The sequence below is a fragment of the Sminthopsis crassicaudata genome, chromosome 1 (assembly GCF_048593235.1).
Source record: "Sminthopsis crassicaudata isolate SCR6 chromosome 1, ASM4859323v1, whole genome shotgun sequence".
Classification (NCBI taxonomy): Eukaryota; Metazoa; Chordata; class Mammalia; order Dasyuromorphia; family Dasyuridae; genus Sminthopsis; species Sminthopsis crassicaudata.
The window spans coordinates 192,561,127-192,580,316 of NC_133617.1; the positions used below are offsets into that span (position 1 = coordinate 192,561,127).

Genomic DNA, 19,190 nt, shown 5'->3' on the forward strand with positions numbered 1-19,190 from the left:
AGTTTTATTTAACTAATACAATTCTCAACAGGAAGGTACTAGGTATGTCGGATGATGTAAAGATCTAAAAGACCACAAGAAATTTTTTCACAAACAAAGCTAATAAAGCTAAAAATTAGAAAGAAAAAGTTAACTAGGAAAAAATACTCTTTGGCACAGGTTTCTCTGACAAAGTTCTCATTTCTAAGATATATAAGAAGTTGATTTAAATTTATAGGACTAAAAACCACTCCCCAAATTGCTAAATGATCCAAGATAATGAATGGACAGTTCTCAAAGGAAGAGATTCATTCTATCAATAGTCATTTGAAAAACATGATTCAAAATCATTCATAACTTGAGAAATTCAAGTCGTCAGCTCTTTAATTCCATCTCACACTTATCAAATTGCCAAAGTTGGAAAAAGAAGCATGGTAGATTTGGGAGGATGTGTGGAAAAACAGGCACCTTAACATGCTACTGATGGAACTGTGAATTAGTCCAGCCACTCTGGAAAAACACTTGGAACTCTGTCCCCCAAATTATTAATCTCTACAAATCCTCTGACTTAGCAATGCCACTGTTAAGCCTATACCTGAAATATTTTATTATAGAAGTTCATAATTTGAGGACAGTGTAATGGCATTTTTTATTTTTTTAATAAATTTTTTAAACCTTTCCTAGGTTTCTCTAATGCTTATCCTTTAAACATTTGTTATAGCACAATAATATTGCTCATCTGTAAAACGAGCTGGAAAAGAAAATGGCAAATCATTCCTGTATCTTTGCCAAGGAAACATCAAATGGAGTCACAAAGAATCATATATAGCTGAAGTGACTCAATAACAATAGTAGCAACAATTCCTTTATTCTCATATATTCTAAATTGATGGCCACTCCAATTATTGGCTGACAAAAAGAGCTACTATAAATATTTTTGTACATATTGAACCTTTTTGCATACCTCAAGTCTTTCTCTGCTTCAAGTATATTCTCCATTCAGTTGACAAAATGATGTTTCCTAAAGTGTAGATACAAACATATCCTACACACAAACCCCCATTCAGTACAGTTCACTAACTCTCTGTCACTTCTAAGATCAAGTAACAAATCCTCTATTGGCATTTAAAGCCCTCACCCCCTACCTTCCTTATCTTCTTATACCCCACATGTAGAGTATGGATTGAAGTGAAGAGAGACTTGAGGCACACAAAAAGGATCAATATATACAAAAATATTTATAGTAGCTCTTTTTGGAAGAAGGTGGGGTATAAAGCCTAAATAAATAGATTAGGACAAATAGACAAATGAACAGGTAGATAGAAATTTAGGTTAAATCAGAAGTTTACTATGTAGAGAAACAGAGCATTTCTATCACTCCCACATAGTGAGGTGAGTGAATTTGCATATACTTTGTCAAGATCATTTTTCATCCAGCCTTATTTATTGTGCATAAATTTAACAATAACAGAGTGAATTGGTCTTATTCTAAGGAACCACAGTGGGTAGAAATACTGGGATTCCTTTTCTGGTTCTTTATCACTATTTGAGCTCCCTTTATTCATCACTATTTAGAACATTGAAATTGAAGTGAAGAAGCTCTCAGTTCAAATCTGGACTCAGATATTTTACTATCCACGTGACTATGACAAGAGTCTTAATCTATGTCTGTTTCAGTTTCCCGAAGTGTAAAATGGAGATAATAGCACCTGTATGTTATGAGGATTAAATGAGATAATACTTATAAGGCACTTAGCACAATGCCTGGAATAGTGCTTAATAAATCGTTTACACTCTTTTCCTCCCCTTGTGGAAAAGTGCGGGCCTTAGTCCTTTATTTCCTAATGCACCCATAGTGAGTGTTTACAAATCCTCATCCTCTCCCCTATGAAAACTTGCTTTGATTTATTCATCATGCTGGAAAGTGACAAATACATTCACATTAAAAAGTCAATGGTTTAATAATGGTTAATCCAATCCCTTCACTGGGAAATTATTTGTTTTTGAATTGACGATTATGATTGTTGCATATATGATGAGAATTTGACCCAGGATAGGAATTTTTCTTGTTATTATGTATGTTAAAGGAGATATGACTTCTAATTAGTCACATTTGAATAATAATGTGAAACACTGGGCTCTTATTAAGATTGGAATTAGTTGATAGAAAGAGAGACATAAAGAAACAGAGAGACTTTGGAAGCCACAGCCACGTAGGGGAAATTGGCTCCTCAATATGTCTCTGATTTTCAATCTTTTTTTCTCTGTCTTTGTCTCTCAGTCTCTCTTCTCTTCATCATTTCTTCTGTCTTTCTTCTTTCCTCTGTCTCTGTCCCTGTCTATCTCTGTCGCTGTATCTTTCTGAGTGTTTCTGTCTCTGTCTTCCTCTATTTGTCTTTCTCTTTTTCTTTGTGTGATCTGTCTCTTTCAGCATAAGTCTCTTCAGAAACTCTATTAATTCTACCATTTACATAGGTCCACAGAATTGAATCACAACTTACTTAGGAATCAAGTCTCCTGCATACACAGAAGAATGCAAAACATCTCAAACCTGGGTGAAAAATCCAGTTAAATTTTAGGTTTTGAACTGTTAACTAACTCTCCCATTACCTTTACTCTTCACTGACACTACCTAGAAAACTTTAGAGTACCTTCTCACCAAAGTGTTGGTCATATTTTTCCTCTTCTTTCCATAGGAACTCATAAAGATCATCTATTAATAGGGAGGGTACATAGATCTAGTCCTAAAAAGGATCTTAGGAGCCATTTCGTAAAAGCCCTAATTTGATAGATGAAGAAACCAAGGTCCATTGAAATTAAGTGACTTGGCTAAGGTCACATAGGTAGTAGAGATTTGAAGCCAAGTTCTAATCCAGGAGTCAATATTCTTTATATCACCATACTGCCAATTACAATCTGTATTAGTGGAATGATATACTTCATCAATAAAATTAAGGATATTTGGGAAGAAGGAAAAGAAAAACAGTAATTTTTTCCTCGTGTATCAGCTATACATTTGCTAGTTTATTAGTTAAATAAAAACATTTTAAAGGTAAGATTTTTTTTCAATCTACCAGTCAAATGACAAGCATTTAATAAATGTTATTTTGTATCTAAGCATAACTTTACTCTGAGGTCAACTTGTTGATTGGTGAATTCTTGATTGGTGAATTCTTGCCAGATCTACCATATCATCAGAAATCTCAACCACACTGCTCCCTTCCCAGCTCTACACTGAATGACTTGTACCATAAATATATACTCTTCTTCCTCTGCTTTTCATCTTTCTTTTATGTGCTTTCTTCTTTCAGTAAAATGTAAAGTTTTCGAGAATAGGAAACATCCTGCTTTCTTGTTTGGGGGAGAAGGGGATTTTTTTTAATCTCCAATACTTAGTACAGTTCCTAGCACACTGAGCTTCAGTACTTTATCTAAGCAAGTAGTAATAAAAATTACTTTATAACCTAATTGGCAATGCTCCAGGAATTGCACTCCGTGCTGATGAAAAAATCTGAAACAATGCCTATTTTAAAGGAAGATGACAAATGCATATATATATTTATATATGAAATAAATATAAAGAAAATAAGTAAAACATATTTTAGATAACTATATGGTAGTTAAGAAAAAAGAGAGCAGGAAAGGCTTCATGTAAAAGATGCTTGGAAGGAAGAGAGATTCTGTGAGGTGGATGGATATAAGGAGAGAGTGAATTTCAAATGTGGCAAAAAGTCCGTGCAAAGGCATGGAGATAGGACACGAAATATGACATTTCACAGAGTATATCGGGGAGTAATAGAATGGCTCTGAATACAATGGGACTGAAAAGATAGGATGGAGCCAGATTATGGAGGACTTTTAAAGACCATCAAAGGATTTTATAGTATATTCTAGAAGCTATAGGAAGCCACCAGAATTTGCTTAGTAGGGGAACCGTGGTTAGCTCTGAATTTAAAGAAAATCACTTAGATAACTGTGTGGAATATGGATTGGAATGAGGAGACACATGAGTTAGGTAGAACAATTAAAAGGCCATTACAATAATCTCCTCAAGTGATGAGGACCTGAATCTGTGTAACTGCCTTCTATTTTTAGGGCTTCAGTTTACCCAAGTGTTATCAGATGAGTACTGTAGACAGGGTATCTCAAAAGTCTCTATATAGTTTGAAATTATTAAAGCTTTTTTATTGCTATTTTAAGCTATTACTTTTTAAATTTATTATCTACTTTTTCTTTATATATAAATATAAATTCATATAAAAATATGTACTTAAATTTATTATTTCCTTTTTTATTTTATCATTGCTATTAAAATTTAGAAATGTCCTAAGATTTTTGGGACACATTAAACAAAGGACTTGCAAATCTTATTACATCGTATCAATATTGTTATCATTATTGTCATATGTGACAGAAGGGAGTCCTGTTTGACATTCTGAACCTTGAAAAAAATCCCACTAAGAGTTCAGCAGTTTTCTAAGCACCCCAGTGTGTCTGTTGGTGATGTGATAGTTTTAGGGCATCACTGAGTGAGAACCTGACAGCAATACCACTGAAAATAAAACAGTTTGACATACTGGGCAGCAGACATGGAAAGTATATAGAAAACAATGTTGATTCTCAGTGCATAAAACAATATCCCAAGGAAGCCAACTGCCTGTTGGTGGGACACAGATGGGCAAAAGCAAATTGCCGACTGTGGAAAAATATGCTTCAATTCAAAATGCTGGCAGATGGATGTAAAAAAAAAATTGTGCTCTGGAATCTTACAAATAGCCCCATCCAGAGTCCTTGAAACCTTGAAACATGAAGCCTCCAGCTACTATCAACAATCTGAAAACAGTTTTATAACATAGCCATCCTATCCACCACCTGGCTTTGTAGTAGTTCTTAAACCTGGCTTCCACATCTCACCTTTCCTTCTAGACTAGATTACTTAGATAATAGATAATATTGTTGGGGGGGGCAGTCTAAGAAATGTAGGCTTCAACTATGGTGTGTCCCTTGAAAGGAAGCCTACAGACTTGCCTTGGTTATCTTTTGGGAAGAGATGTTAGAGATAGCTAAATGGTGCATTGAATATAGCACCATTTTGGAGTGAAGAGGACTTGAGTTCAAATCTAGCCTTAGCCACTTACTAGCTGTGTGATTGTGGGAAAGTCACATCACCATGTTTGCTTCAAATTCTTAATCTATAAAAAGAACTGGAAAAGGAAATGGTAAATCACTTCAGTATCTTTGCCAAGAAAAACTCAAAATGGGATCACAGAGTGTCAGATTGAAATGATCCAATACCAATAACAAAGTTAAATCTTACTTCAAATTTCTCTTTCAGTCAGACTGAATGTGAGAAAAAGTACTTAGAAGAGAAGGTTTGATTTAGCTTCAAGTGCTACAGCAGTCTCATATTCTAGACAGTAAGCTTTGTCCTCTAGCACTATGATCATTTTATGGACCTGCACATTCACAAAATCTTATCCACGAGAGGGAAGGAACCTTAAGAGCTATCTAGTCCAATTCTCTTATTCAAAAATGGGGAAAGTGAGAATCAGAGTCAGAATTCAAACCTCTAGCCCTTTCCACTGTATGGCCATGCCTACTCAACTGTGGTCTCTGAAATGGTTTGGAGTCCTTGTCTATAGAACATCTGCACCAGATACAGTTTTCACAAAATAGATGACTGTACTTTTCCATTAAATTATATCTATGATATTTCTGTGGAAATCCAAAGGAAGATAAATGATTAAAGTTGCTTTTACAAAAGTAACATACCAATTGTTCATCATTTCAATATATTTTTTAAAGTTTAAAGGGATAGCGTTAGGAACAACCAATTTCTTCACCGATTGGCCAGATCTGCAATCAAAACAAAATCTTCCATATCCTACAACCTGAAAGAACCCTGCTGTGACTACAAACAGGCCTGAGAAGTGAGTAGCTATCCCAGCACTGCTTCACAGTTTTCTAACATCCCTTTTATTTCAGTTAATGTTACAAGGGTATAATTTATTTGGCTAGCCAGCATACTTACTTTACCAGGGTCTGTTTTACATTTAGGCAATAATTTTAAATGTTTGGAAAGGTTTATCTGCAATCCTTCCCACTCCTTTCCTTGAATGTTAAATATTTCTAGAGGTAACTAACTGTAGTGAAAAAAGGAAGGTTACAATATATAGAGAAACTGAGAGTAACCATCAATAGCTCCTAGAAAAAAAATCAGGGCATAAGTGATTTCATTGGCTTAGGAAACATAAAAAGATGGTTACTACACATTTGTATAATATATCCTCATCTTGAAAGAGAATACGATAGATGCTGCACTCACATTAGCAGTTTAAAATGTACCAGAAGTACCTCTAGACCATTTAAAGATACTGCTAATGGTATTCCAACACATCAGAAGAAATACTCAAATCTGTTTAATTACAAAAGCAGGAAAATGTAGGCTAAATATTGAACAAGTAATCATTTAAATTCAATGCATGTAAAATCTTGTATATGTTTTTATGTAATAACTAGTTCAACCCAACAAATACTAAATATTTGTCAGTCCACTATAAAAATGCACATTCCCATATACAAATGGATATACTCATCCAAAGCAGTCCAATTTCTGCCTTCTTTTCTATTCACAAAGAATTAATTGTTACTTACCATATATAGCAAGTGATTCAGCAAGAGTAGACTTAGAAATAGCTCTCTTTAGGAAATTGTTTTCTACTCCAAAGGGACATTCCCAATTCCCCCTTATTGTTTGTTATAGATTCATAATATTAAGGATGGAAGGTCCCTTAGAAATTTTCTATACAACTCCTTCACGTGAGAGAGGAGGAAACTGAGACCTAGAGAAGATGAATAATTTTTCCTGTTATACAGCTTAGAAGCTGCAGAGTTAGCTCTCACTACAGTTCCTTCAACTCTAATCCAAATACCACTCTGTCCTACAAACTTGAAGTCGCTCTCAAGACCTTAAAAATAGAGAGCAAGTGAATTGCAATTAGTTCTTAATGTAAAAAAGGCAAGGAAATAAGAGATGATAAAAACTATGGAGATTTAAAAATCACAAAGCATTTGAAAGTGTCTGTGGAGTCTGAAAGATGTCCTCTGGCTCCTAATCTCTTCATATAGGTAGTATAGTACATACTGTATTTATTACTGGGCTTGAACTTCAGATTCTTCTTGGCTCCTAATATTCTTTGGCTGTGAGGCCTCTAGCAAGTCACTCAATCACTGAATCTCAGACAACTCCTTAGTTGCTGGTGATTAATATTCTGAATTTGTGTAAAGAGTCTTCCCATCCCCATGATATAGAATTCATGACATCTTTGAGTCAAGTCTAGGTCTAAAAATGTAGTTCCTATTAGCCCATCACTAAAGAAACTTTATATTTGAGTAAAAAGAAAATGAGTTTCCATTTCTCTGGGAACAAGGCTATGTATAGCATATGAATTTCCTTCTTAGTTCTTTGAAGCAAATGCAGCTTCTATAAAATATCTTATGGCTAATATCTGGCATAACCTATTTAGTCCATTGGAATGATCAATATAGATTATTATGGGACAATGAATATTGCAGCAATCTGCATGGATCACTAAGATGTGAAACAAATATGTTGTTGTGGGTATCACAGTGTTTTCATTTCATAGATCTGGCCACTTAAAAGAAGACAAATTTCACCTGGTTGACTAAGACTAGGCTAAGTGGAGGCAGTAGTCATTCATGTGTATACTATCCAGTTTGTCACCATATTCAATTAGATACAGCCAGGTTTATTTTGTTCAAATCAATTGACACCTAGCAGTCAGGGAAGGCTATCAGGAGACAGTACAGACACTACAGACAGACAGATTGCCTAATACTGCTAATTGGTTCTGCAAATTTAGATAAACATCACAGGGGCCAGTTAATTCCATGGGAATTTTATACATGCTATAAAGTGGAGATAGGGTGAGCAATGTAGAAATGGGGTTTCATCACCTGATGCCAAGATTTAGTTATAATGTATTAATGATGTTAAACTAAGTTGGGACAACTTTATTTAAGATTATATTTATTTGGGTTGTTGGGTTAAGTCTGGAATGATACTTTCATATCAGGACAAACTAGTTTGAATTTGTTTTTACTTGAGTATTGAGTCCTATTGGGCTTTCCCTGTATTATTAAAAATGAGGCCAAATTAGACCAACAGGATTATGGATAGAACAAAAGGTGACTTCATGAATCATTTAGGTCAACCCCTCCCCAGTTTTACAGATAAAGAAAACTGAGACCAGAAAGATGACAGAATTTATCCCAAAGCCATAGACAAAGCAAACAGAAGAGCTGGACTAAGGAACTCTGGTCTTCTGTCCATTACATCCCACTTTTTCACTGAGGCAAGTTTGTGAGGTATCTAGTTAAATTTTGAAAACTACCAATGCAGACTTTAATGACCATCTATAGAAATGCATTTATTTAGGCCAGAGATTTATGGCCAACAGAGCTGGAATACATCTACAAAATCCTTTTAGCATAAAGACCATGATGGAGCTTGAAACTGTGTACTGGGACAAGGAGTAGGGATGGAGTGCAAAGGGAAATAAATCTGTTTTTGATGTTTTGAGTTTAAAATGTATATAATCATAGAGTAGCAAGCAGTAGGTAATATTAGGGAGAGGGAAAGAGAACTGACAAAATGGCAGGAAAGAATTTTTAAAAAGTGGAAATATTAGAATATCAAGAAATTATACCATTTAAAGTGAATAAAAAGAAAACACTGAATAACTTATAAATAGGAAGACAAAACAATTTGAGAGAGTACAAATAATCTGAGAGTATAGTGAATAATGATATTTTTGGGACTTCAAGTCATCTAAAATATGCTTAAATCATGGAGAATGGATCTATAATAAAGTATTAAGATATGGAGAAAACCTTTAAGAATGATGATCTATTTGTTATCTAATCGACCTAAGTTCATTGATAAAATTTTGGTTAGCATATAATCTTCATATGAAAAGCGATGACTTCTATATTTAGAAAACTTTCTGTTGAGCTAGTGGGTCCCAAAAATGTACGAAATCTTTGTTGCTCTTGCTTTTCAATTTTATGAAATTCAAAAGTTGTCTTTTGTTAGCAATTAATTTTCTTTTTGCTATATAATAAATATTTAGCCCAGTTTCTTAAAGGAATAATATTAATGAAAAATTAGAACTGTTTATTAGACTGCTCCTCAGTCACTTACATCAAAAATTAAATATCTGATGTAAGTGACTGAGGAAGTCTAATAAACAATTCTAATAGAGGACTTTTAAAAATATTAAACTGAGGTTATTTGAAATAATATTTTGTAAAATATTCAGTAAAATATCAAATGTGAAAAATATGTATAAGTTATATATGAAAAGAACTTATTCTTGAAATGTCCTTGAGGCCATCTGAGGAAACAGAATCAATGTGCAACTTGTGAACTCTGCTATAGAATTTGGTAGACCACTGCATCACTTTTCCAAAGAACTGGAAAGCATAAAGAAAATATAATAGCAATTTTAAAAAATTTAGAACAAACCTCACAAACATGTTTATTCTCTTACTCTGGGGAAAAAAGGAACATTTTTTAAATTGTAAAATTGCCATATTCTTCCTCAATGATGTGAAATGAGGATAATTGATTAGATTAAATTAAACTGATCCACAGAATTGCTTTAATATTGTCACTTTTGTAGGCTAAAAGAAAAGCAAATGAAATGGAAACAGTTTGTCTTTTCTACTGGATCAGAAGATCTGTCAACAGGAAAAAAAAAACAAAACAGATGATCAGGAAATACATTCATTTCCTGGGTCTAAGAAATTATTCATCTAAAAATGTAGGTATGGGTGTATTTAATCCTACTGAAAAGAAAATAAATGAAAAGGAGACTATATCAGGGATGATTGCTGGATGTCAAAGGAGGAGCTCATAATTAATTCTCTGTTTAAAAAAAAAGACACTTTCAGATACAGACTGTGCATTCTACTTTAAAAAAAATGATCAGGTTTTTATAAGGTCAATTCATGAGGCAAATTTTAAAGGACCATCCATATGTTCACAAACAATTCCCTTTGGAACTCTTGAAATGAAATATTTATTTTACCATGTTTGCATCATTTACACTGAGAGACTTTTAAGGATTTGATTATGTTCCTGAAACATGACTTGATAAAGACTTGCGAATCATTTTTAAAAATTTAATAACATAAAAGCTTTTCACATAAATGTCCACTTACATCAGTGTCTTCTCTCACATTCTCCATTTTTGTCTCCCACTTCTCTCCCAACAATTTTTCTTTCCCCTTACAGATGCTGATATTTAGGAAAATATTTGAGTTGAATAATAATAGATGTAACAAGAGGAATCTATTTCAAAGTATATTCTGTTCTCTTTTCCCATGTATTACAAACCACTCCCCTCCTCCAAGACAAAACTCAAAACATTCATTCATGTTTGCAAATAATTATGTATAGTAAAATCAGACATCATTTTTTATAAAAAAAAGTTTGGGTTAAATATTTTAATAAGAAAGAACAAGCAGTAATTAAAATAATAGTTGCCTTGAATTAGGTAGTATTTTGACTAAATGGACATCAGCTTAACATTTTACTGTACAAGTAGTTGTGCATACAATATATGTGTGGAAAATGGAACCATTTCTTATAGGCTCTTTTCTAATAGAAAATGCATTTTATTTTTTGACTTGTCTTGATTTAATCTATCATTAGTATTGAACTTTTGGTGAAAACCCTAATTTAAAAAAAAATACAAATAAACACATCTGTCATGATTCAAAAATGTTGCCAACATTATCCTCTGAAATAAACTTCACATATATGCAGTCAAAAAATATTTTTGAGCAACCACTTATATGTGTTCTAGCCATTCATGTGGGAAGTGCTACCAGATACATACTTTTTGGAGTAAATAAAGGTATATCTTTTGCATTCCAGAATTTCACAGCTGGAAGAGGCCTAGAGATCATCTAAATCCAACACGCATAAGAAGAAATTCAGTCCCAAAGAGAGTAAGTTGAATACAACTAATTATTTAGTCATAGAATTGGTTAGAGGCCATGTGTCCTGACTCCCATAGGATCCAGTGTGCTTTTTGTTTTCTTAAAACTCTATCATACTCGAGTGAGTATGTCAGTCTGTTACTGGTATCTATCGCTAAGCTCATTTATCTAAGTCAGTAACATTAAATAAAAGAGTAGTTAGAAAATGTAACATATTATGGGTTTTATTATTTTGACTGCCTCCTCTCCCCAGTGACAATCAGCAAAGTTAAATTATTAGGGAGTCTTCTTTTCTAAGGGAAATGAAAAAGAAAAGGGAAATTCCAATTAGCCTTCAGAGTTGTTAACAGTAATTTTAAAATCTTTTCTAGACACTAAATTTGGACATACTTGAAAATCAGCAAATGGATTAAAACCTGGTTGGGTGCTTTTTGAGCTACTTCATTCCTTCCCCATGAAGCACCATGTTGTAAGGAACTTTTCTAAAGGAATAAATAATCTCTCCGTTCCTCACTCAGAAATAGCAATTAGCAAATGAGCACTGGGCCTTGACACAAAGGATAGTGGATGAATAGCATATACAGGTTGGTTAGTGCACTTGTGAAAGACTGGGCACAGAACTGATTACACAGGATGGATCATTATCATTCTTTTTTCAAGCATATACTAGAGGAGAAAAATTAAAGGTTTGACTTCGGTGGCAATAGAAAAAGTGTCAAAATAAAAGAGTATTTTGAAGTTGGTTAGGTTGGAAATGGAAATGCAGCACAATAATAAAAGAAATGCTAATGTTTGCTGTGGCTTTGTAAAAAAAAAAAAAAACACACACAAAACAAAACAAGGAAGATCAATGGAACGGCTGCTAAATATCGAGGCAACACAGGTAGTGGGAAACCCTGCATTTTTAAGCTTCTGTAGGGATAAAATTAAACAGCAGAGAGTTTAAAACAATTGGTGGAAGGCCCTTTAGTAGTATCTCTTAATTAGTTTTAAGTGTTAATAGCTCTTATAATGAACTTAGAAGAGGAATGTGTGTGTATATGTTTATATGTATATACACACCGACATAGCTAGTATGTGCATTTGCACATATACTATATAATGTACACAAACATTATTTGTACATGTATATATAATTTGTGCATATATGTGTGTACATATGTGTATTGTATGTGTGAGTATGTAAATAAATTATTGGGATTATCAGCCTTTACCATTCTTTTTGTTTATATTATCTTCTACTTGACATCAGAAGGAACTATGCATCAAGACTGATTTGGAAATAGAAGTTCAGAAACATTTTTTATGTTTTCTCTGTATCTTTTAATTTATTTTAATTTCTTAAAGTGCTCATGAAAATCTTTACTATTCCCTGAGAGAACTTTTCCTTTTTTTTTACAGATTCTCTTTATATTGTATCCTTTCATATTTGGTTATTTCTACTTTTTATGATTTGAATATTTGGAAAATTAATGTATTCAACTTTTAAAAATTTTGTAACAATGACAAATAGAATGTCAATTTACCTATGATTAATTGTCCAAATAGTTAGTACTCTTATTAGCTTTTCAGAATCTGAAACAAGTTCAAGTTCCTGAAATAAAAACTATATTAAATTCTGTGAGCATAGGAAAAGAGGAAAATTGTATGTGTGTGTATTTCTTTTCTTTTATTAGAGAACTTGAAAGAGATTATTATTTTAAAATCTAAATGCCAGTAGATCATGAAAATTCTGAGGATTGTCAAATGTAATTTTCAAAACAGTATGAATTTTAACATAAAAAATACTTTTTTTTTTTTGAGGAAACAGATGTGAGACCTTGATGGGAATGAAGTCTCAGTGATGTCTGTTGTTTTTGTTCAGTTTTGCTAGCAAATTTGTTTCCTATGATTTGATCATCATCTAATTGTTGAAATGATCAGAGGGGCAATATTTTTCACTTGATGCAGATAATTGAGAGATGTTTCAGAATATAGTTGACCTTTGGAAACTGCCAACACTTTCAAATATTTAAACTTTTTCTACCACATCTTCTTTTATTGCAGATACATAATACACATTTAGGAGGCTGCATTTTCTTCTTAGAAAAAAAGCTTTTTTAATAGCTGAAGTGTAATCAAGATACATTTAAATATTGCTTAGGCCTAAAGTTGCCAACTCTATGTTGACATTCACGTATGAAGGTTAGAGAAAAATCATTGATGTACATCCACCACAAATGACCATAAGCTCAGCTCTCACTTTTCCATCAGAATAATCAAGGAACGCAATTCAGAAATAATATTACATCCTGCATTTTATTCAATTCCATATGACAAAAATAGTAACCTAGACTAAGACATCCATTTCAATCAGTAGATGTGTCAAGCCAACAAGATTTAATCATAAAAAATATTGGATCTAGGTAACAATTCCCAGCTGGTTCAGGGAGGCTCCTAGCCCTACATGGTATCGCAGTATAAAAATAGTGTCTCTCTTCACCATGCAGAGAGGAGTGACCTAACCCTGAATACAAAATGGGGTCAGTCTTACTGTACCTTCATCAACCATCTTATTTACAACACTTTACATCTCTCTTTTGTTAAGTTATACACATCCTTTAGGGAGAAGAGATAACACTACATGGTACCAAATACTAACAAAAAAATTCACACCAAAAATGACACATATAAATAAAAACATTCAACTGCTGAATTACAGCAACATTAAGCCACCTCAGTTTTCTTTTTTCCAATGCTTGGAAAACCTCCAGATCCCCCACATTCTGTGGTAAAAGATGGCATAACATGGGGAAGTTTTATTTCACCACTGTAGAATACAGAGCTGTATAGTTCATTGTTCATTTCCAATAGAAATAAACAGCTAGCAAGTCTTCAAAACTCTTTTTGTTCATTTACATGATGGCAGAAATAGTCCATCTTCTTACAGTAATATTTTTTTTTTTGTTGAATGAGATTGTCCTATTTTTTTTTTCAGTCTTAATTGAGAAGACCTCACTGTCTGATTCTTCCTTCAGGGGTATACAACTCCTTGCACTGTTACCCAGCTACCCATGATGTCCCTTGAACAATTCTGTTGGACGGAAGTTCATAGTGTCAGACTCCACCATGCTTGTAATGCACAAAAATGAGGTAGTACACAAAACATTTACTGTTCAAGTTTTGATTAAGCCCCAGCCTCACCAGCATCCTAGCTTAAGAGGAGTGGAACCAGTCTCTTTAGCTATTGATGTCATTTAAACAAAGTAATCAGCATAAAATGATATTAGAATAATCAGAGGACATTGTGCTTTATTGTAATCTGAGACGATTATCAGTAGATTGGGAATTTGAAATATTTTACAGTTATGACTTATTATACTGCCAGACACTTAATATATCTTCCCAGTTTATTGTACATAATACCAGTGCTGTGAGGCAGTCCACATCTTATTTGTGGGTGTGTGAGAAAGAGACAGAACAGATTACAGTAAAATTAAACCTACACAATGTTCTCTTTACTGTTTCCTGGGCTTGCATTGATGTCACAGTCCTAAGATTAATTCATCAAAGTTTTGTTAGGGGTGGTCACAGTTTTTAATGGGCTTTGTAGAAAAGTTAAATAAATCATTTCAATTTTTGAAATGGCAGGCCCTATTGTACTGAGGATCTGAAAAATCTTGGTGGCTTTTCTATTTAAGTAGCATAGATCTCTCATATTATTTGACCTTAAGACAAAACAAGAAACTGTAACAGGTTTTTTTTTTTTTTCTTCATTTTCCTTAAACCAAAGTACTATTTATAAAATAGTTTACATCTTTTTTTTTTATTTTCAAATTATAGACAAACCTCCCTAATACAAAATACTAAAAGTGCAATAGTATAAATTAAGAGTTTGCAACCACATTATACAAACATTACCTTTTTATTGTACAACTTTGATAACATGAAATATTTATTCACAACTGTTTATAATGTTGTGAATAATTTATGGTGATAAGGTTTGTCTGTAACTTGTTTTCCAATCATTGAGCTACAGACCACACTACATTTTTCATTTAATAGAACAACTGTCCACATAGCAGCTACAAATATTTAAATAAAAAAAGATTTGTTACTGACAGGTACTTGCACATGAAAAGCATGCTATCTTTCCCAATAAAACTTCCACAATTTTGCCTGCATTGAAATAAACCACTTACTTAGAGTAAAACAAATCTTGCTTTAAAAAAAAATCACATAGCCAGATGTATTTTGCGGTACAAAAATTTCATTTAAGGATGGGGCTAGTATATTGTCTGTTACCCGCATAATCTTAACATTATAAATACTACAGACAAGGATACTGTAATAATACACAGCATGGGGGTACTAAATCACTTATTTAAGATTAAGATTTCTAAAAACATAGTTCAAGTTTCTAACTAATTTGAACAGAACCAGCAAATAAGTTTGACCAGAATGCCGCAGTGAAGCCCCCCTTCTTTTTTTTTTTTTTTTCTTTTTTCCTTCTTAGGTGATCATTAAATTTTATAAGAAACAAAGTGGATGTGGTCTAACCTCTTTCAGTTGCTAATGCAGTTTCCATTGACTCCTTGTTAACTAAAATTTTAAAGGTTTCAGAGTTCTCAATAACAGTCAAACTCACTGTTAAAAGAAGTACCATGCAGCTCTTGCAAGACAACTTTTCAGCAGCCACACAGTTAATGTATTTTCGACTATGGATAAAATTTTAAAGGGAACCTAGGCATTAAGATCATAAGACTAATGCTTTAAACTTTCAAATTTGTACATGAAATAGAACAAATATGTTGATTAAAAGTCCCAAGAGTTATTCACATTTCTCGAATTTAATTTATACCAATCTCCTTGTTATCCTCAATAAACCGTGTGAATGGACGACTGGCTCCTGTTTCTGAACTTGCTTTGTCCAGGCCACCAATAGGAGGGCTGCTGCCTGTGCGAGCTTTGTCCATACCACTTGTAATGTTACTTAAGGGTGGAATGGCACTTCCACCTAAACTTACTGGGAGTTGTGGAATGCCTCCATTCTGTATGACTGAAATCTCATTGTTCTTCATAGCAAGTCCATTTGTGATCGCTGCAGCATACTGGTTCCAAAAATTGGGGTCAACATTCATTGCCCGAGCTGCCAAATCCTTTTGGAACATTTCAGAGAACTTCAGTGCATCACCACCTAACAATGCCATGGGATTTTCCACAGATAGTCGGCGGCCACGTCTCGCAGGGGCATTATTCCACATGTGAGTTCCCATATGAACCTGCATATAAAATATGAGAAAAGAAAAAAAAAAACTACAAATAAGCAAATTCTCATATCTTAAATTCTTGCTCTGCTGATGTAGCCATTTTCATAGAATCTGAGTGTACAAACCTTTAGACATTGGCCATTTTTCTCTTTCTCCCAAGCAATTTGGAGTGACAGAAAATGGTTCATGCGAACATTCTGGGGAATAGTTTATGATCAAATATGCACATTATTTTCATTAAAGACACAAAGTATTCTTTAACATTAGGACTGTGTGTTCTTTGAGATGACAAAAATTTAAATAACAAAACAAAATTACCCCAGATACACAAAACACAGAGGCCGCCAAGAGAATATGTGAGAATATGTGAGAATAAAGACCTGTGCTCTCTTACTGTGCTTAGCCTAACCCCTTGACTTCTATTTCCTTCTTCTAAACCATCTAGTAATTTTTGCCCTATTTTTCTGCTATACTTTTGCTTCACTGCTTCCCTTCAAATAAGAACCCCCCCCAAATTAGTTTTAAAACATTGTATGAACTTTTTATGATCAGAAGATGGTTCCCATTCACCTTTATCCCATCCATGCATATCTGAGATATGGGAACAATTGGAATATTGATTTCTGAAATGTCCTCTAAAAGCCTACTGAAACCCAACTTTCCTGGATATGCAGGTTATAGAGAACAAAAATCTGGATGCACAAGAGGAAACATAGAACACAGCTCTACTGGCAATGAGTAAAAACTGTGCTTTTTTCACATAGGTGAGCTTTGTCAGAAAATACGCTCTGGGAGGGTCTGAAGTGAGTTTACCAATAGTTCTTTTTTCCCCGAATTCCTTTTATACCCTTCTATACCCCAGAACTTGTACATTGCTCTCCTTCAGCTACACACCCACCCCATCAGCTCCTCTTGGTGGCCACATAGAACAATAGAACACATCTTTTTTATTTGCTTTTTTAATTGCTTAGCAAACCTCCCCGTTGCTGTGGTATTCTTTCTTTTTGAGAATGACTGTTTTACTTTGTGACAGCTCTTTAAATGTCGGTTTCTTTTCATACCAATGTTCCACTGGGTGTTGGGCCTGCCTTGCCAAGGTGCAAAGTGCATTCACCACCTAGCTCATAGAACAGACTATAAACACGCATCCGGCCTCAGTCTCACAAGATCAAGTTTGAAGAACAGGCCTTGATACGCACCCACACATCAGAAGGCAGGACTGAACCCTTGCATGTTACCATGCTCGACAGGAACACATGACAACATACAACAAGCTTCCTTAGCTTCTTATTTCTCCTGACCAGGAACACAGCAAAATTACAGCCTGTAAAGCCTAAGAGAGATGCCTTTCAATAACCCTGATTTCTTTACGGGTTGATTTTTGAGATTGGGAATTTTCCTTCTTACCTTGAGATTCCCCTTTGTGGTAAAAGCTCTACCACAGATTGTGCAACCAAATGGCTTTTCACCAGTATGGGTGCGCTCATGTATCTGGAGTGCACTTGCTGAGGAGAAGGTCTTCCCACACGATTGACAGTTGTGTTGCTTAGGCGTTCGCCGTGGTGGGGGTGCCAGCATAGGAGTGAGACCAGGACTCATCACTGTCTGTGGTGCAGCAGGAACCTGGATTCCAGCTGGAAGCGGAGGACCTTCCCCCAGTGAGATCGGCTTGCTGTGACCATTCACTTCCATTTTGATCATGGTAGGCGCAGTGCTGGTGACCAGGCTAGGAGTACTTTGGCTGGGACCTAGAGTAAAGTTGGGTTCAAATAACTGAGAAGGCAGCTCTTTTAATTTGTGTGTCAGTAAGTGCTGTTTTAAATTACCCATAGTGGAACACCCGCGACTGCAGATTGTACAAACAAATGGACGTTCTTTAGTATGGCTGCGGTAGTGAATTTCCAATGCACTCTTACAAGCAAAAGGCTTGCCACAGATATTACAAACAGTACTTTTAAACTTACCACGTTCTCTGTTGAGGAACAGCAGGCTAAAAGGAGCTTCCTCCTTGATGACTGGTCTGCCCGGGGTAGGAGCTGTCAGATCAAGTGCACCTCCATTTTCAGGAGCAGGTGGTGGACTGTCTGGTTTTTCTGTCTTTAGTGGTGTTTCTTGTGGGTCTTCTTGGTTGCTCAGACCTGGAGACTTAGACCGGAAACTTTCACTGTTGCTATTTACCGGAGACAATGCTTGCATGGATGAGGAGGACTCTGACATGGCAGGGCTGCCTGCACTCTGGCTTTCAAGATCACCTACAGCTGATGAGGAATCATTACTTAAATGGTCACTTTCCCCTGATCCATTTTCTATGGATTTCAAGCTGGTCAACTGTTGACAGTTCATGACAGAATCAATCATTTTCATCTGATTCTCCAGGGCAGCAATACTAGAGATTACAGAAGGTGGTGAAGGGGGGCATGACCCAGAGTAAGATATTAGTGGTTTAGATGAGTCGCTTGCTGTGTCTTTTAACTCTGGGTCTTCTTCCATAGAATTTTCATCAATGTCATCATCATAGTTGCTCAGGGTTTCAATATTTTTTTCATCATAAGAAAGTTCTGAGTCCATCGCATCTTGGAAGCCCTCAGGTAATGGTGTGTTTGGGATTTGTCCCCCCATATGCATACGAATATGTTGCTGAAGAACAACAGCATTTGTAAATTTCTTTTGACAAATGGGACACGAATGCTGTACTCTTAGTGGTGGCTTCGCTCGATGAACTCCAAAATGTGTTTTTAGATTGCCTTTTGTAGTAAAGGCACGTCCACAAATTTTGCATTTAAATGGTCTTTCTCCTGTATGTGTTCTGTAATGCATCTTGAGAGCACTCTGACAACTAAGCACCCGGTGACAAATGACACATTGATTTGGATCCGTCATCTTCTTATCAATGTTCTCCACTAACTGTTGCAGCTTTGAGGTTTCTGATGTTTG

The 19,190-nt window shown here is 34.7% G+C and overlaps 1 protein-coding gene across 2 annotated transcripts in view; it reads right to left on the minus strand.

Annotated features, from left to right (window-relative positions):
* Positions 1-13,286: 13,286 nt before the first annotated feature.
* SALL3 (spalt like transcription factor 3) overlaps positions 13,287-19,190 on the minus strand; it is a 23,436-nt gene continuing 17,532 nt past the window's right edge. Inside the window, exons 2-4 of one of the 2 annotated variants that reach the window (XM_074273552.1) lie at positions 18,221-19,190; positions 17,664-18,004; positions 13,287-16,268 (exon numbers count right to left, since the gene is read on the minus strand). The exon at positions 18,221-19,190 is cut by the window's right edge and continues 1,976 nt beyond it. In XM_074273552.1, coding sequence (XP_074129653.1) covers positions 15,837-16,268; positions 17,664-18,004; positions 18,221-19,190 — 1,743 coding nt within the window. In that variant the 3' untranslated portion in view covers positions 13,287-15,836. Of the gene's footprint in view, positions 16,269-17,663 lie in introns of both variants that reach the window. The other variant, XM_074273543.1, reaches the window with a different exon arrangement.